The 18659-nt window shown below is 44.7% G+C and overlaps 1 protein-coding gene across 1 annotated transcript in view; it reads left to right on the plus strand.

Moving 5' to 3' along the window:
• The window catches only part of tenm1 (teneurin transmembrane protein 1), a 152546-nt gene that overhangs the window by 56169 nt on the left and 77718 nt on the right, over positions 1 to 18659 (plus strand). Inside the window, exon 5 of the mRNA XM_076103401.1 lies at positions 6848 to 7021. Within this exon, the coding sequence (XP_075959516.1) occupies positions 6848 to 7021 (174 nt within the window). The remainder of the gene's footprint in view (positions 1 to 6847; positions 7022 to 18659) is intronic.

The following is an 18659-nucleotide window of genomic DNA, read 5'->3' on the forward strand; positions in this document are numbered from 1 at the left end:
CTCTGAAGTCCCTCTCCTTCACACCTGTTTGCCCCATTTGTCTCTCTCCTCCATTTTTTTGTACGACCCTCTCTCCACCTCTTTTTTTTATCTCCCCCCTTCTCCCCTCTCTGCCTTTCTTTCTCCCATCCCTCAGAAGTTGTGGCTTAGCTAGAGGCTGACACAGCCATGCAGAACTCGGGATGAGAAATTGCTTTCACTGTACATGCTAAACTACACGCTAAATCGAATGACTGATGCTCTTGAAAGCGTTTGCTGCCGGGCTGTAGTCTTTGGTAGTCGGATGGAACACAGTTGACGGGCTTTGCCACGTGCACGGGCGGAGAGAACTTGGCAATCAAGCCGGGGTGTGTTTCCGCTTGTGCGAGAGTATTGATAAATCATTTTTAACCGACTGCAGCGCTACCTTGGCTGTAATAGCTATCGATAAGACAGTATATTCACAGTCAATCTCACCCATTGTGTCCCGCAGCCCAACCCGGCGCTGTTACAAACACCAGAGAGCCGCGTGTCGTGTAACACAGGCGTTTAACAGGAATGCACACACACCGTTTCTTTTTCTCTGTATCCTACTCTTTCTCCCACCACGAGTGTGAAACCTAATCATCACTGGAGCCCACAATCATTTCTATCTAATCTGGAGACACACACACATGCCTGACAACGATTGCAAGCAGCGACTGCGAGCTCGTATTATCTCTGCTTCTACCACCTCAAAACAAAAAAAGTCTGCTTCATTGAAACCCGCCTATCTGGAACGAGCATTGGAAAGAATTTAGTGGTTCAGGGTCGCCATTCATTACAATCACGGGAAAAAAAAGATACGGGACGCCATTCATACGCCTTTTGCATTCCAGCTGTTCGCGAACAAGAGGCGCGATGGAGAGCTTGTTATCTCGGCTGCCTTTCCTAACTTCATCCACATATTTTTCCACCAGCTCGGTTTCTTCTGTTCCCTTATTTCTCTTCGCGGTAGTTTAAGTAAGCCTGAAAAAGCTACATCAAGCGTCCCTCTCTCCGACTACTTAACCGCCTCGATCTCTCCCTTTGCACCCCGCGCCGTTCTCTTCAGTCCGCCACGTCTTCCGTGCACATCTCGGCGGGGAAGCCGACGGCGAGGGTTCAGCACAGAACCCCTTCACAGCTGTGCCGTCCTATTACCTCCGGCAGTCATCTCACTGTCACACTGATCAATGATTCATGCGCACGAATAGGGCTTCGGCCTGTTAGCTCGCTGCACTGCTGCTCGCTGTCGCCATTGTGCCGCCGCTGTCCGCCGCTGCTGCCACTCTCGCTCCGGTTATAATGACTGGACTCACTCGGAGTCTCTCTCTCTCTCTCTCCAACGTGTGATGGCTGTGTGTGTTTTTGTAGGAGTGCCGGAGAGAATGATGGACACTAAAGAGAGACAGACATACAAGGAGGGGGGGGGGGGGGGAGAAAGAGAGTGAGAGTGAAGGTTCATGCTGAGCGCATGCTGCTGGCATAACTGACTGCATGCTGTGTCGAAGCCTGTGTAGAATTGTGTGTGTGGCCACGAAAAGGATCAGAAATGTATCAAATCCAATAAACCAAGAAGTGAGTGGAACCGCTGATTCTTGAAGTATTTTTTTTGCTACTGTACATTTTCATTTTGGATTATTCTTTTAATGATGTTGTGAATGTTCCCAATTATAGAAACACCCGGCGCACTGGTGGTCAAGACACAAGCCGCATAACTGCAACGTCCCCAGGTCCACTTCACCTGGGGACTTGTTAGTTATACCCGCTTCCTTTCCTGGCGGTTTCGATACAATCAGCTGACCGATAAATATTTTTGTCCAAAAACAAGGAAACGTAGACAAAGTGGAGTTTCCTGGATGAGTTTATAATACCACTGATACCACATGTTTATGTTATCATCTTCGGTTTGAATTATTTCTACTTTGATTCTGAGAAATCGTGTTTTTCCCCGACATGTTTTTTATAACAGATGGCTCTAAATACTACAATACCCATAATCCTCAGCCGCCGAAAGAAGCAAGACAGTGGCAAGAATCAGAGCTGTAGCATTGTAACATTGTGTGCCTTAATTCATGTAACCCAGAGTGAGACACAAAATCCACTTAAAGGAATAGTTCGACATATTGAACAATACGAGTATTGTTTTATTTCTACACTAGTCTTGGTACCTTCAGTATGTGAGTCATCATGTTTGCATACGGCAAATTCTTCTCTAACAAATGACATTTGTTTGCAAATACGCCTGTGTGGGGCCTCTTTCTCCTTGGAAACCCCTGTGGGTTCCCTGACCTTGGAACCCATCAGCTATCGGTCTGAGGACGGATAAGCCTCTGGGGAAGAGGGGCTATATATCCGAGGGACCAGTCGGTATCCGAGCAAATACTTCCTGTTCTGCACGCTGCTGGTCGTTTCCACTCCGATTAGCAACTTGAGATACAAAACTGGAGGTGTAGTTGAGAGACGACATGTACGACCGGACTGTTTCTCGAGAAACAGCTGATCTCCAACCAATAACAGGCTAAATCACCATCAGACAATAGCCGATGGGTTTCAAGGTTGCGTTTGAGCCTCTCCACACTGACTGTTTACCTGCATTCAACCAAAGACTGCTGCACTCTCATTGGTCAATACCTCTCGGACTACAAACAGACACCAGAAAGCTTCCGATGCCAAAATCGTTTCCCCTCGCCTCCAGTTTCTACATAGGAATGCAGCATCTGTACAACGATGTACATTTGACCTTTTCATCAAACCAGAGGAACACTAACGCGGTTGCTCATTTGACATTCAGCTCACTAGCTTTTTTGGCAACAATAGCTCTCATGGCAACAGTGACTACTCAGCTACAGCTCTGCGTCCACCTGGAAAAGTAGACCTTGAGTTAGATTTGTAGATTTGTTTTTTTAAGGTTAAGATTGAACCTTCGCCTTCAGCAGTTGCTCATCTTTTGTTACTCATTCATCAAGTTTCACGCCTTGGGAGAGCTCCAACTACCAGCTGCCTCCAGCAATTAAACGAGACTCTTGGTTGCGGAATCCTGGACGTCCTTGCCTGTCGCTCCTTTAACTACTCACTTTTTAAAATACCCAGAATTAACTTGGTCAAGTGTAGAACAACAAACATGCCGTCACTGCTCTTAATATTGCTGTGAGGACATCAGCTCCTCAAAAGTACAAGAGCGTACACACACAAGCTTGCACTCTCCACCACCGTCCTCTCCTCATCATGCTCCCAGGTCCTTATCCCTCCTCGCCTCGGTGTGTGTGTTCGTGCTCTGTGGCCCTAGATGCTAAGTGGTCCAGCAAAAGGTCAACAGCTATAAAACAAGAGACTGAGAGAGAGGCTGATGAGCAGGAGCAGGATAAGTAGGGTCTGAGGGGCTTTCGAGGAGGGCTGGAGTGGTGAGGAGGAGAAGTGAGGACTGTCGCTGCAGAGTCATTACTGGAGTGGCTAACACTTGGCTAACGTAGGTGGGGGGGTGAAACAAGGAGAGGAAGAAAACCTCTCATCTAGATGAGAGGAAGTTAGGAGAGAATGGAGCACGAGAGACCGAATGGCGGAAATTCTAAATGTATCAGTTTAGGAATAGCTTGTCAAGCCTCTCCGAGCCCTCTTGCAGACTAATTCATGAAACTATGATAGATTGTTTCACTCCACTGCGCAATATAATGCAGTACAAACGGCGGCGAAGCGTGCAAACCTACATCTGTAGGTGCGACGCTATATTTCAAGTTTAATTATCTCCGCCACGCGTAAAACCCCGGGGGAGGAGATTATGCGGTCGCTCTTGTGGGCATGCGCGAGTGTGTATCTGTCCGCTGCTAATCCCACATACTACTGGACCCATCGGCATAATATTTTTCTGCATTCATTTGTAACTGTACGCTGAAAGTATGGGGTCAGATCAGTCTCAATAATCACAAATGCACACAGAAAGACTCACAAATGCGCACAGAACAATTCACAAATATATTCCAATGCACACATAAATAAATTACGATTTATATAAATGTAAAAAAAAATCACAAATATATTTCTGCATTTGTATGTATTTCTGTGTGGATCACACTGCATTTCTTTGCGGATCGCTACACATTTCTTTGTGGATTTTTGAGACTCCCCTGACGTCGCTGGATTCGCAAATGCGTTTTTTCAACGTTCTCTTTTTCAACCAATCACATGAGCGCAGCTCCCCCCCTCCCCTCCCCAAGAGGCTGCTGGCGTTAGAGTTGCGCAATTTGCGGAGGCGACAGGGCAAGGTCAAAGGCACTTCCTGTTGCAAGCTGCCACCGTTTTGGTGCGGATTCCGCGGTAGTTTAGCCTTTATTTGTCGTTATTTGACATTATGTGACAATACATTAAGGTCCTTGAAGGTATGACAAAGAAATACATACAAATCCACAAACAAATGTAAAAAATCCACACAGAAATACATACAAATGCAGAAATATATTTGTGATTTTTTTTACATTTATATAAATCGTAATTTATTCATGTGTGCATTGGAATGTATTTGTGAATCGTTCTGCGTGCATTTGTAAATCGAATATATTTGTGAGTTGTTCTGTGCGCATTTGTGAATCTTTCTGTTTGCATTTGTGATTATTGAGACTGATCTGACCCCATATGAAAGACCTCTCATGGCTGCGGAGGTTCACACTCATTCCTTTTAACCTGGCCGGTAGGGGGTCGCAATAGTTCAGCAACTGCTTCGGTTTAGATCCTTATTCCTGCGAGGGGTGAGAGATGTACGCGCACAGCTGAGCCTAGTATTCCATTTTTCTAACAGAATATTTTTTGGGGGCTTTTTTGCCTTTATTTGATCGTCAAGAAAGGGGGAGATAGAAAGAGGAGACAAAATGCTGCAAAGTGTACATGAAGTGTACTCATTCATTTGCACACGCACCTGGCGGAGATCTGCACCGTACTGAGTGCACTTTTCTTGTTCTAATACAAGAGAATTGATAATGGAATGTGGTACAAAGGTAATCTCCGCGGGATTGTCTCTAAACCCAGTATCACTGCAAACTAAATGTGATTTATCTTCAACATGTTTTTTCTGTGCGTTTTCTCTCCACCTGCCCGTTTCTGAAGACGGAGTACTTACAGCACCAGACAACCAGAAGGGACTTTGCCGGAGATTAAACCCATGAAATTGAATGTACAATTCTTGCGTTACTGTTTGTCGCCCCCCCCCCCACCACCACCCCCACCATCAACAGAACGAGTCATCACAACTAATTTCACAGCAATGTGTTAATAAGAAACCCTCCACACACACTGCATCTTTCTAAAATGAAAATGAGAAAACTGCAGTGAAGTAGGGAAATAAACTTCCCACTGATGTGAAGAATCTGCTCGTGTCCGTGTCTGGACTCGTCACAGACTGACTGTTCAATTAGTCTGAACTAAATGATGCATGGCGTCTCCCTCACGGCCCCGGTAGTCGTCAGTGTTCTGCAGAGAAGAGCTCATATTGTGCATGAGTAGATGGCTAAACCGACGGCGGCTAGGGCTAGTCCGGAGTTCAAATGTGCGATTCGCTGATCCCCCACAGATGCCCGAGTGGACCATGGGACCAAATTGGCTTCAAGTCTCTGAGCTCATGATAGATTTGCTTTGCAGAGAAAGTGTTTTTTTCTTCCTGTGCTTCTGCATCATAAAGTGACTGCAAATTTCTTTTTGGAACTATCTGGAGTTTTAATTAGGTGTTCTTCATCAGCTGGCGGAACCATGTGCGGGCGAGCGTGTAGGTGTGACTGAGCATGTACGTGAAACTATAGCGGCAGGTACATTTACGCCTCGAGCGTGCCACACCTGTGCGACACGTGTTCGGTCGTGCGTTTTAATTGTGGATTTGTTTTCCTAAGCAGCCATTTTGTGCGAGGGCTGGCAAGGGCTGGCAAGCGCATATCAAGCGCTTTCTCTGGGTGTTGGCAATCAGCAGACAGGAGACAGACAGCGGGGATGTTTGAAGTCATTAGAAGTTCCCTTACCTTGATCTGCATTCAGCAGCCATCCTCCGACTGCCACCAGCGCATAGTAACTTTGTGATTTGAGGCTTTGCTTTTGTTTGATGTTCCGAATGTGTCAGAGGAGAGAAAAACTTGCAATGATTTATTGCATTTACTTTGTTCCCCTTCACATCAGCAAAGGGGGCATTCTCTTACTGAGATTCTTGAACGTGAAAACTACAGCAGCGTTGGTGTACAATCACACGTGAACGGGAACCCGGTGATTGGTCAGAGGGAGGTGAATGTTTTACCCAACATTTTATTGACAGCCTTGCAAGGCGCTAATTAATTTCCTTAATGGCCAGGTGTTAGTTTGTTTTTTATTTAACGGCATGCCGGATTGTTGTCCCAGTAAACAGTTTTATGAGTGGGAGGGGAAATCCAGTATCCTCCCATCCTCCCATACCCTTTGTTGTTTAAAAGGCCCATATGGATTCTGAATCGGCAGCAGCTTTCAAAGCATCATTAGTCATACATAAAAGACTGTGTTAGCGCTTTAATGCCAGCCCTGGGCTCCGGCTCTGAAGATCTGCCTTAATTGCCCACCGCTGCCACGTTTCGTGTCCATGTACTTATGTGTGCGTGCGTCTACTGGACGCGGATGTGTTAAGAGTTTGCGTGTGTGTGTTCTTTGTGTATTTACTAATTGTCCGCTGCCTTGCCGGGCTCTATTAAGCACACAAAGTGAGCAAAAACTGTGCGATGAGCATTAAAGAAGGTTCGGACACACCTCTCTGCGTGCCTTGAATAAAAATCCTTTCTATCTGCTTTTCCCTCTGTGTGTGTGTGTGTGTGTGTGTGTGTGTGTGTGTGTGTGTGTGTGTGTGTAGCGGTCCACCTGTTAGGTCTGACCTGGCATCTGCGGCATGGCGAGAGCCAGCTGTATGAGAATGGCTTGAGCTCGGCGGACCATCAACAGGAGGACCGCAGCAAAACCAGGCCCACCAGCTCCATTCACCTGCTGGACACACTCAACCCGGAAAACACACACGCCGGCGACAAAGGTGAGCTGGCACACACGCAGCACATGTTCTTCACCAACAACAACAACAACAAAGCACATGTTATACAGTATGTTTGTCTATTGAATAAATGCTGGCTTGAAGTAGTTCAAACACTGAAGCTACGCTGGGCTCCTTTCTTTATATTTATGTGACATTTTAAAAGCAATAAGGCAAGTGGGCAGTTAAACCAGTGGGTTGTTTTATAAAGCAAGAGTAATAGTAAAAGCAGGCTAATTTCAATTTATTTCCAGGAAATTCAGTTACATGAAGGAGGTTTGAATAAGTCCGACCCAAGTTACCATGGAAACGTGTCCCTCTACTTCAGCCATGGTCCTGGTCGGGCCGGTGTTTATGCTGACTTCAGGCTTTATCTAGTGCATGTGAAATGTATCACGTTTTGACATGAGCTGCCTATACGGCTTCGTTAATATCTGAAGTCATATGTTTTTCAGTCTCAAGGGGAAACTTCACTGATTTTACACATCAAAGTGTGTTTACTGGTCTCGGGGAGCACAACAGTTGCTGTAAACAGGTTTGTGGCTGCGCTGAGTCTGATAAATCCTGTTGGAGCTGAACTTAAAAAAAAATACAAAATAAAATCTCATCACTGTTTGACGGCAGCATAACACGACCAAATCTCTGACAGAGTTTTTGTCAGTTGAGTTGAATTGTGGGTCATGCAAGTGCCAGGTTTTGACAAGGCATGAATGAAGAATGTCTGGAATAATAAAAGCTGATATCTCCAGTTCTGAACTGTCAACTGTCTAAACTGTCAACTGACTGTTCAATGCCAGGACTCCTTTAACCATATGCACCGTATTTCAGTCAACATATGTGTTTTTAATTGCACTGCAAATAACTTTGAAGCCAACCTGTAGCCTCGTGTGCAGCCTGCAGCCAACATTGTTCGATTTCAAATGCCTCCTACATGAAATTAAAGAAACAGACAACCATAAATCAGCCCATAAAAATACACAAGGGACAGACAAACAGTCGGTCTTTAAACAGTATTTCCATGGATGCTGTTCTGTCACTTACACAGCACAATCCAACTCATATAGTTTCAAAGGCGAATTACTTTCTGTCATAAAATATGTTTGGTTATAGTCTTATTTTCAATATGCCAACATTGTTAAATGGTATGTTGCAACTGATCATTATCTGCAAATGTCATACAAAGAAATCTTGCAATATTACGGTGTGACTTGAACCCAATATGAATTGCGATTCTCAGCAGTGCTTTTGCTGTAATATGTATTACATACTTAATATCTGCTGCTCTGTGTCCCTGAGCGATGAATGTGATAATCTTCCCTGTGAATTGAGGTGATAAGTACTTGGATGTCAAAGGTCTGCGCGTTCCAAAGTCATGAAAGACAGCAGAAGTGACTTTGTCTGCTAACATTAGCGATATATCAAACAGGCTTTTCACCATAAGCTCTGCTTTTCTGAGTATAGCCTTAATTAAACACCCCTGAGTGAGCCAAGACAACACACACACACACACACACACACACACACACACACACACACACACACACACACAGAGGAAGGTCAGCGCAAATACATACATGTGGAATCAGGTCACATACTGTAGTGATTTCTTCCATAGAATATTCAGCTCATTGTACTTCTATTTTTCTCTTCCTGCAAACTTAATTAAATAGAAATCCTCAAAGGACACTCACACTTTTTTTTTTTGCTACAGGATTTAATGGGAGCACAATTATTGAAATAGAAGGAAGACATGAATTTCCTCTTGAAATTGAATACGAGCATTTAAACAATGCGATTGGAACATGTTGAGACTATATATCCATTGGCATGAATTCCAATCAGCCTCTTTTTCACGTCTGGCTTGCATACATAACACACCGGGCACAGTGAATGCTCCGATACGATAGAGAGACATCAGTCTGGAGATCAGCCTCCAACTGATTACTCATTTATTAGAAAGGCTAGGTAATTGGTTAATCATGTTCCCTCTTAGCCGGTACGTGACTGGAATAGCCTTTCTCCACTCGGCCTTCTCTCAACTAGCCGGAGGAATTACTAACAGCAATTTAACCCCTGTGACATGGGACATTAATTGTGAGTGTTCCAGGTCATGAAGTCAGGCAGGACACGGCAACCTTCACGCTGAGACTGGCTCTGATGGATATTACATCGGATGCCGTTGGAGCCCATGTTCAGCACTTATGCGGAGACTGTGCGAGCCAAACTGCAACCCGCTGCAATTTAGGCAACCTGAGACATCCCTAAAGCAACTATTCTTGATGAATCCTCACATTCCCAAGGATTAACGCTCTCATCAGCAGCTAAATCCTCCGATAGAGCGCGCAGGGGTCACGGGGATTCACTTCCGAGTGTTGCCTCGCAACAAAATCCATTGTTTCAACTCCTATTGGCGTATGTGCTCGACGGAAGATGGGAAATCAAAATGGGCAAAGCTAAGCCGTTGCTGCGGCGGGCTCGGATTAATAAAATTGGCACGGTGGAGGGGGGTCCCCGGGCGGAGGAGGGCCAGAGAGATTAGAGATTAGGCTGTAATCCAGTGTGGCAGATTATCACGCTCATCCTGCTGTACCCATCACCTCTCACACCAAGAGACCACACAATCCCCCAGATTACACGGCGAGGGACGGCGAGGGGCGGCTGCGGGGAATGGAAGTGACGAACAACAAACACGGCACTGCGGGGAGAAGGGAGAGTGATGGGAGGAGAGGAGAATGATTGGTGGGTACCAATCTTTTTGAGGGGTGTTTGAGATATCCATCATGAAAGTGGCACAAGCTAAATAATTGCTAAATATAAAATAATTTTTATTATTTTCATGACTCTAACAAAACAAAGCAACAACCCAAGAAGCATTTCTTTAATTATTGGAATAAATGATTTTATTCTTTGATGCGCGGCTGTAAACACAAGTACAACATAACATCGGGAGCATAAAGATGGCTGAGGAGATTGATTGGAGGATAGTTATCAGTTCCTGCTTGTTTCGATATAAACTGATGACACAGTGGGGAGGGATAAAAACGAGCTCAGCGGAATGATTGGAAAGTAGTAATCTGCTTGTGTCCCTGTTCATGTATTTTTAGTGTTGTTGTTTTTATGTCGACTTCAATGCCATGAAGATAGGCTCTCTCTCCGTTTTGATTTGTCGGCTCCGCGACGGAGTCGGGATCCGGAGCAGGATAACCGTAATCTTACCTTATGAGGGGGGAGGGGGGGGGGGGGGGGGGGGGGGGGGGCCCCTGCAGCGCGGCGCTAGGTGCTAATTGACACGTCGTGTCATCCGCGTACGGCTAGTGTCTTGTCAAGCCGCACTCGTGCTGCCTTTTATGTTCTCAGTGCTATCTCTCCTGCCGTTTCAGAGATCACCAGGAGCCCTTCTTAGTCCTCCACACATAAAAGCCTCTCTAATTAGTGCTACATTAATTGCCACTCTCCCCATGATAATCAACCTCAGGCTGATGTGCTTGCACTCCATCTTTCCCCTTCCCTTTTCTCTATTTCTATATCTGACATGCACACACACACACACACACACACACACACACACACACACACACACACACACACACACACACACACACACAGGAATTCCTCTGGTTCAGATGAAAGTAGAAGTGCCCAGAGAATAAATTTTCTGTCAGTGGATTCCCTGCCTTAATGAAGCACATTGAAGTTTGAGAATAATATTTCAGTCAACGCGGGCCGCTAGATGTATTAATGATACGAAGTGATACAAACTGACATACAGTAGAGCGGCATATTGCCTCATTATAACGTGACGATGATGAAATGTTGTGGAGCCTGTTGGAACGCCATCTGAGGCCTAAAAAAGAAAAACCCCACGTGCATGAGAGGGGAGTTAACGCCGAATTGTTTTCACTCCATCCGATTGGTGTGGTCGGAAAACGGTGCGCAGATGGATGGCATGTGACACAGACAGAGAGGAGGGCTCTTAAAGAGCACATCAATATTCTAGGCTGCGTGCAGAGAGAGCGGAGGGGGAGAGAGGCTGAGCAGTGTGTGTGTGTCTGTGTGTGTGTACAGCAGAGTGTGCATAATGGTATGCATGTATGTGGGAAAAGGAGACGTGTCTGTGGGAGAGATGAGTGTGTGTGTGTGCATGTGATGGACTGGTCCCTGTTACACCGGTCTCATTGATTTTCTCACGCTGGGCTACAGTCTCTGGATGTAACACACACACGTACCCACCCACATACACAGACACACACACACACACACACACACACACGCAGAGAAAGTATAGATCACTTAGTGAACCCCCCTTCTTGAGCGCCTCACGTCGAGAAAGCCTACCAGCGGCTGTCACTCAGCTCGCATTGGAAACATCTCGACCAAACGCGGCCGAAGACATTAAACATGATTTCAAGCCGCAGTGAATGTCAATTTTTTATCTTCTTGGTAAACAGACTCGGACTTCTGGTGAAAAAATATTTACCACGACACTTTTTCCAAAGTGTGACCAAAAGGGATTAAACAGGCTTTTTGAGGTATTTGATACTTTGCTTGAGCACTCCCATCTTATGCTCATACAGATACAATTCAGATTACTGAGGCAACTGTAGTCACTAGTTATGTAACATATGGTGAGCATGAGCAATACAACAAATTGTTTTCGATTGAGCCATATTTCCACATGAATGCATCAGAAGTAACATAATGTAATAATAATAATACATCTCTCACAGGGTCCACTTCTAATGCCATTAGATATCCACAGAGATGCAACCAGTATCACCATTACGTGTGTGTACTTTCTCATTCTACTCTCTGTGGTCTTGATCTTCACTGCAATAACAAAGTCCTGCACCTCTATGGAAACGGCACAGTCATGGCTAGAAGTAGGGAGAAGTCAAAGATGTCTTTGGTGCAGTATAACACAGTTACCATGGCATGAATTATAAAAAAGAAAAATGAACGCAAGTTGAATTTCTTTGACAATGGAATCTATAGATCCAGCTTTTTTTCCAAGTGCCCACAAGTGTTATCCCTGTTCTGTACCTGATTAAAGCAAACGGTTTATTTAGGGCGAGATGTTAAATGAAAAATCATAATTTTAGGTTCTGTTTTGGTTGCTTTTTCTGACGGAGGTGTTTGACACACATAATGTGTTCATGGAGCGTCTGAAACAAGAAACCCTTGACGATAATGAGGGTTTTTTTTAAAGCTTCTGACAAGGATTAACGGTGTAGTTTAGTCCATTGTTTGAAGAAAACGTGCTTTTCAATGTTGCCGGCAGGTTTTTGGGGCTCAGAGCTTAATCTAAAGTGTAAACTATTCATCACATGTGAATGTGTTAACTTATCATTTGTACATCTTCCTGTTACAAATGACCCACACATGACACACAAATGAATCTACAATGCTTTCTTCATCCCCTTAATCTAAAGTGTAAACTATGCACCTGTTCCACATTAACATAGTTCCTTATTAACTTATAAATGACGAATGACTGATGACTGTCATTATGAAGTGCTACCATTTCTCTATAACGGTTGTCCTCAACCTGTTGTTCCAGATCCCAAAATAAGTTTTAAGGGATCACAAGAAAGTTGAACACTTTCCCGCAAATTGTGTATCTATAGAGAGCTTTGTTTTCTTGAAACACCGGATACTTCGGAGCTTTTATAAATCCCTAAAGTGAATCAATCCAAAAAGGAATATATTTCTTCCTTCTCGGAAGAGCCGAGTTAAAAAAGGAAATGGCAAAAAAAAAATGTATTGTGCGCTGATTTGTGAACCTATAACTCGTAGTATGAAGCTGATTGAGGAAAAAAAACATGCTCAGGGCCCTTTAAGTAGAAAAGTATCAGCTGTTAAGCGAGAATTTCGATCTTGAATTTCGATGAGTAGCTTGGATACCCTCCCCAGACCTCAGCCCAGATTACATCAGTACAAGCTTAACAGAGGGCAATAAAAAGAGAAACTCAAGTGCTTCCTCCTTATGTCATTTCATACAACACATATTACAGGTGTAAGCATGTAAGGGCACTCAGAGTGTCATGGAGGAAATAAGTGTGTGAACAGGCAGACTTGTCTGTCACAGACGCAGCCCCGGGGCCTGCTGATGGAAGGTAAAGGGACGACAGAGTAATGGAGGGCCCCGAGGCCAAGAGCATTATCTTCTCCTGACTCTGACTGACATTCATTAGGCTGCGCAGTGGAGAGAGGAGGCTGAAAGCTTATTAAACCAACTGCTCAAAAGGCCCTTAATTGAATCCAAGTAATTATAGAGACCTTGCCCATTGTGATATTTTTATTCTTCCTGCGGCAAACTCAATCTCTCTTGCATTTGGAACACCATTAATGTTGTCTGCACCGATGTGTGCGAGATGGACGCACACAGGCCCACGCTGCGATATCGACTGGCTTGCACACGCACACACGCACACACACACACACACACACACACACACACACAGAGTTCCGGTCCCCCCAGACATGTCCCGTCACTAAGACCCCGGCTGCACTTTTAGTCTGTTCCCTTTTCATTAGAATCTGAGGGATAATAACATTAATTGCAAAGACAGTTTAGTTCCTTTGAAAATAGATTACAGGTGTAATTGTTTTACCTGAATAACCCGCAGGCAAGAGAAATTAATTAGACCTTGTGTCCCAAGTCCTAATGTAGCTCATCTCTTTTGCTAGCCTGGCGCGCACACACACACACACACACACACACACACACACACACACGCACACTAACTAGACACACAGAACACCCAGAGACAGACAACAGATGGACGAACAAACTCTTTCACACCTAACTCGTTCAGTTCGGTTCAAATGAACTACGGTTGCCCTGTTGGTACGGTTCGTTTGGGCCGGTGTGAACGCAAGTAAACCAGATATGATAGCAGATATGTGGTGATAGCATGATTTCAAAAGCTTAGCCCCTAATAGATCTGCGGATCGTGAAGTCTGCTCAGGAAGCGATCTTATAGCCCAATTGATCTGTGTTGAAGGCCGTGTATATAAGCACCTTGTCACAGGTGTTTTTTCCTGATTAGTCATTCGAAAGCTGTTGAAACGGCTGCGCTTGTGTCGGACTCCGTGTTTTTGTCAGTCCGTTAAGGTCATTAAAAAATGTGCGACAGCGATATTCCCGAGCGTTCCTTGTTCGCGCTCTGTCTTCGCACAAGTCATTTGGGAGCGTGCAACTGGGACTTTTGTGCAACCCCGCTCCTCCCGTCATTTATCACACAAAAGCATAGAGTCAGTTATTAATCAAAGAAAATAAATATTCACATCAGAAGCATGAAGCCTGACGTGGGTCCTGATGATGCAGGATAACAACCGCCAAAACTGTCCAATCAAAGAGCTACCTTTCAGTCCGTATCACTTCATGTTCGCTCCTCTTGGTTCGTTTTGTAAAAAAATGTCGGTGCGAGCAGGAACCGGGCCAAAAACTGAAACGCAGCAATGTGTCATGTTTTCCCCTCGGTGCGGATCAAATGAACCGAGCTACAGGTACCCTTAGACTCACACACTCTACAAGAAGGGATGGCATTACAGAAGGGCTGTCAGTAGGTCGATATGCTCGTGTCCCATTGGTTGGACGATCGCTGGTGTACTTCCATAGGGAGGGATGTTAGAGTGTGTTTGAGAAAGACAGAGAGAGACAGACGTCATGTCCGTAAGGAAGCGTAACTGGTTTTGCTGCCATTCAATAATAAAGAACATCATTTTAACAATTTTCTGTCCTAGATCTTCCCACCACTATAAACAGGGTAGTAGGGGAGCGCTCTGGACCGCTCCAGCTGCTCCCCCGCGGAAGACGCGCCTATAATGCATAGAGTTGGCGATCTACAGGTTCGGGGTCGGTTGATTAATGCATATTTTTTGGGGGTTGGGGCGGTGCGGATTGGCTCTCATAACTTGTGGACTAGGTGCAGATGTAATAACACCCTGACCAGCGCATCACTTCTTGAATTTGAGTGTGAACATATCAGGCATAAGTCAATGTGTTTGTTCAATAACAATTTTATTTGTTATATAACTGCTGGCGCTGCGACAGCTTCGGGGGCTTGTTCTATTTTTGGAGAGCACATGAATGTGGGCAGGTGTGCGCTGGTTGGCGTTGAGTGCTTTGTTCTCATTGAAGTGTACAACAAATAGGTTAAAGTAATTAAATACGCTGCATATAGCGTTCTATGTTTTTTATCATTCATTTAGGCTGCCATGTAGAATGCACAATGCACTGTGGATTCAGTTAATCTAGAGTACTTCTAGAGACTTTCTTTATTTTTGTTTTCCCAATAATGGGTTGGGAAAAGATGGGTTGAAGAGTAGATAGAACTTTTGGACTGGTTTTCTTTGGACTACATCCCTACAATGTACTGATGGTAGTTTGTCATTAGAAACGGGAGAAGTTAAGACTAATCCAGATGTCCTGTGGCATAGGAACCTTTCAGGTGCGAGTTTAGGAGGACATATTGCGATGTGTGTTGCATGTTGTGGGGGACTAGTGTCAATGAGGCCATTAGCTGCGATGTGTTCACGCCATACCGCACTAAAGAATAATTGGCTGAGGCAGAATCATTATTATACTGTACAGAATGTTGGTTCCAAGCAGACCTGCCCCCTAATCCTCTATCATTTCCATCAAGGACACGCCGTGCTCGATAGCAGACATGAATAACACTTTCATCGCCGCTTTAAACAAACCTTATTTTGAAATAAACCTTAACACATCTCTTTGCTAACAACGTGCTGCCAACTAATGATGAAACGCACGAGAAGAGATTACTGCGGCGCCGTTTATTTATACTTTCTTTGTGAGCAACCCACAGCAAAATGTGAACGTTCAAGTTGCCTTTTCCGATTATTAAAGCCACAAGATATCAAGGTGTGAAGAAATATTACCTCTCCGCTCACACGTCAGGCTTGTTCTTCAGCTTGTGTTCCTTTTGCCTGCCGAGGAGAATTAAACGGAGATCTTTTCTTTCTTTTCTTTTTTTTGAAAGAGACCTTCAGAGAATGGTCTCAGGTTCTGTGCTGAGATGCGCGGTGGAGCACATTGATTGACGGCAGTAATCTGAGCAGCAGGGGAGGCCCTGGAGGAGCCCAAATCACCATGCGATCCGATCCGTCTGGTTTGTGGGGGACTCCCAAAAACGCCTCGAACCGCCCCCTTTTTTTTTTTTTACTGGAGCTGCAGTGTTGTGCTCCACTGCTGAGACAGAAGGAGAGAGAGAGACAGAGATGCAAGGATGGTTTTTTCTTCCTTCTTGCATCAGCAGCTGTAACTTGACGCCACCACCTCCTCTTTTGGACATGGTCCTCTCTTCTCATCTCTTCCCTTCTACACTCTGTCTCCCCATCTCTGACACCCAGCCACCCGTCCTCGCGGCTGACCCGAGCGCCGCTTTCTGTCGCCGGGTTGCATCAGAGCCTGAGAGGCGCTACACAGTCATTAGCATCAGAAGGACCTGCCTGCTCGTCTGCCCGCCAGCCTGCCAGTGTGCCTGCTCGTCAACCCGCCCGCGAGCCTGCCAGTGTTCTGCCAACTGTCATGCCCTATTCATGTCCCATTCATCTATTGTTGAATAAAAGGCTGCTCTCCTCGGGACATCCATCCCTGTTGCAGGCCTTTTTTTTTCTTTTTTTTTTTGCGGCGAGGCACAGGAGCGAGGATTAGCTGTAAAAGGAATAGACTGCAGAGGTAGAGACTCGGCAGAAATGCATGAATGCATACCGTAGTCCTGCCAAGCTGCTTTTATTCTGTCCGCTAGATGTTTTAGCATGGGGGACAATTTAGGGGGACACCTGCCTCTTGTCTCTCTTTCATTGTAAAGCATTTTGAACTCTCTTCTTGTTCTCACTCCCCTCTCATGTTTCCCTCGCTTTGTTTTCTTTCTTTTTTGTTCCGCAGCTCAGTCTAGTTCAATCAATTAACCAGCTAATCAATTGACTTTGTTTCTATCCAAATGAGCAGAAGATAAAGGCTGATAGAGGATTAAAAGAAGAATCAAATGCTTTGCCTCTTATTAGCATGATGTTTGACCCTTTGTGAGACTATGTCTTGGGTTAGGTATTTTTGGTCTAAACGGTCTACAGCCATGTGAGCAGCTGTGGGAGAATGTAAATACGCAATTAGCTCCAAACTGCAGTGAACATGCTAACATGCTGCTTTTTAGCAGTTGAAATGTTTACTGTGTTAGCTTAGTGTGTTAGCGTACTAATCTTTGCTAATTAGCAACAAATACAAAGTCCTCATTCGTGCAGGTATTTGGTCAGAAACCAAAGTATTTAACAAGTTAAAATTCTGAGCTGATGACTGACTTTGATAAAAAGGGGATGCCCAAAGTTATTACAATACATCCTGAGAGGGGGATATATATCCGTAACAAATTTCACGACGACCCATCCAATAGTTGTCGAGACATTTCACTCAAAACCACAAGGGACAACCTCATGATATAAAGTCAGTCAGATCACCAAAGCCATCGTCCTCTTGGCACCATGAATGTCATTGCACCAACATTGCATACCTAAAAAATAAAAAGGAACGGCGTCGGTAGAAACCGGAGCTACACTCTCCAACCTCCCTGTCCTGTGTGACAGCACATGTGATATATATATATATATATATATATATATATATATGATATATATATATATATATATATATATATGATATATATATATATATATATATATATATATATATATATATATATATATCATATATATATATATATATATATATATATATATATATATATATATATATATATATATATATATATCATATATATATATATATATATATATATATATATATGCCGGCAAGCCTGTGGGTGGGAGTGGTAAAGCTGCAGGCATTATGGATCGAGAGCATGCGGCCCCGTCCATGAATCTGCCCCTAACTGTTCTTCTGCCTTTGTGGCCGTAACGATCGCCCGGCTCCCCTCTGTCACCATATTTCCTCCATCTTAGTTTAGAAGCACAGATATATCTCTCCATAAAGGGGCCCGACACAAAGAGGGCTGGAGAGCCTCGCCCCCCCCCCCCCCCCGACACAAAGGACTCCGGCCCGGTAGCTTGATAAAGGCTTGTGGTGAGGAGAGGAGCTGATGGCCATAGGAACTGCTGGAAAGACCTATTCTCTTCACACACAAAGACACTCTCTCACTCAAGACGCTATCTCTGTGCCGTGACGCTGTTTGCGAATGCCTGCGTGCCCCTGCCCTCCTCACTTTCTCCTCATCCACCTCTCTCTCTTCCTCTTTTTCACACACACACACACACACACACTCTTCCTTTCTTGTTAGAAGATGCTAATATAGCACACGACAAAGCCCCAGTAGACAGCTCTCAGACAAAACACTTCCTTTCTAAAGCAGTTCATCTTTATGCAGAGCCTATCCCAATGATTGCCAGAGCATGGTCTCTTAAAAAGCAGGATGTTTTTTCTCCACCGGGCGCTCGCTCATTCCTGCCTATTCAGTCTCCCTTTATTAGCAGACGCTGATGTTTCATGACATCTCAGGTCGGTTATTAATTGCTCCCTCTGATACCAGATAGAGCTCCCCGTCTTACCTGACAGATCTGCAGAATGTGACTGAACAATATCTCCTGTGTGTGTGTGTGTGTGTGT

This window comes from Anarhichas minor, unplaced genomic scaffold (genome assembly GCF_050575085.1).
Source record: "Anarhichas minor isolate MPS153535 unplaced genomic scaffold, ASM5057508v1 ptg000028l, whole genome shotgun sequence".
NCBI classification, from domain to species: Eukaryota; Metazoa; Chordata; class Actinopteri; order Perciformes; family Anarhichadidae; genus Anarhichas; species Anarhichas minor.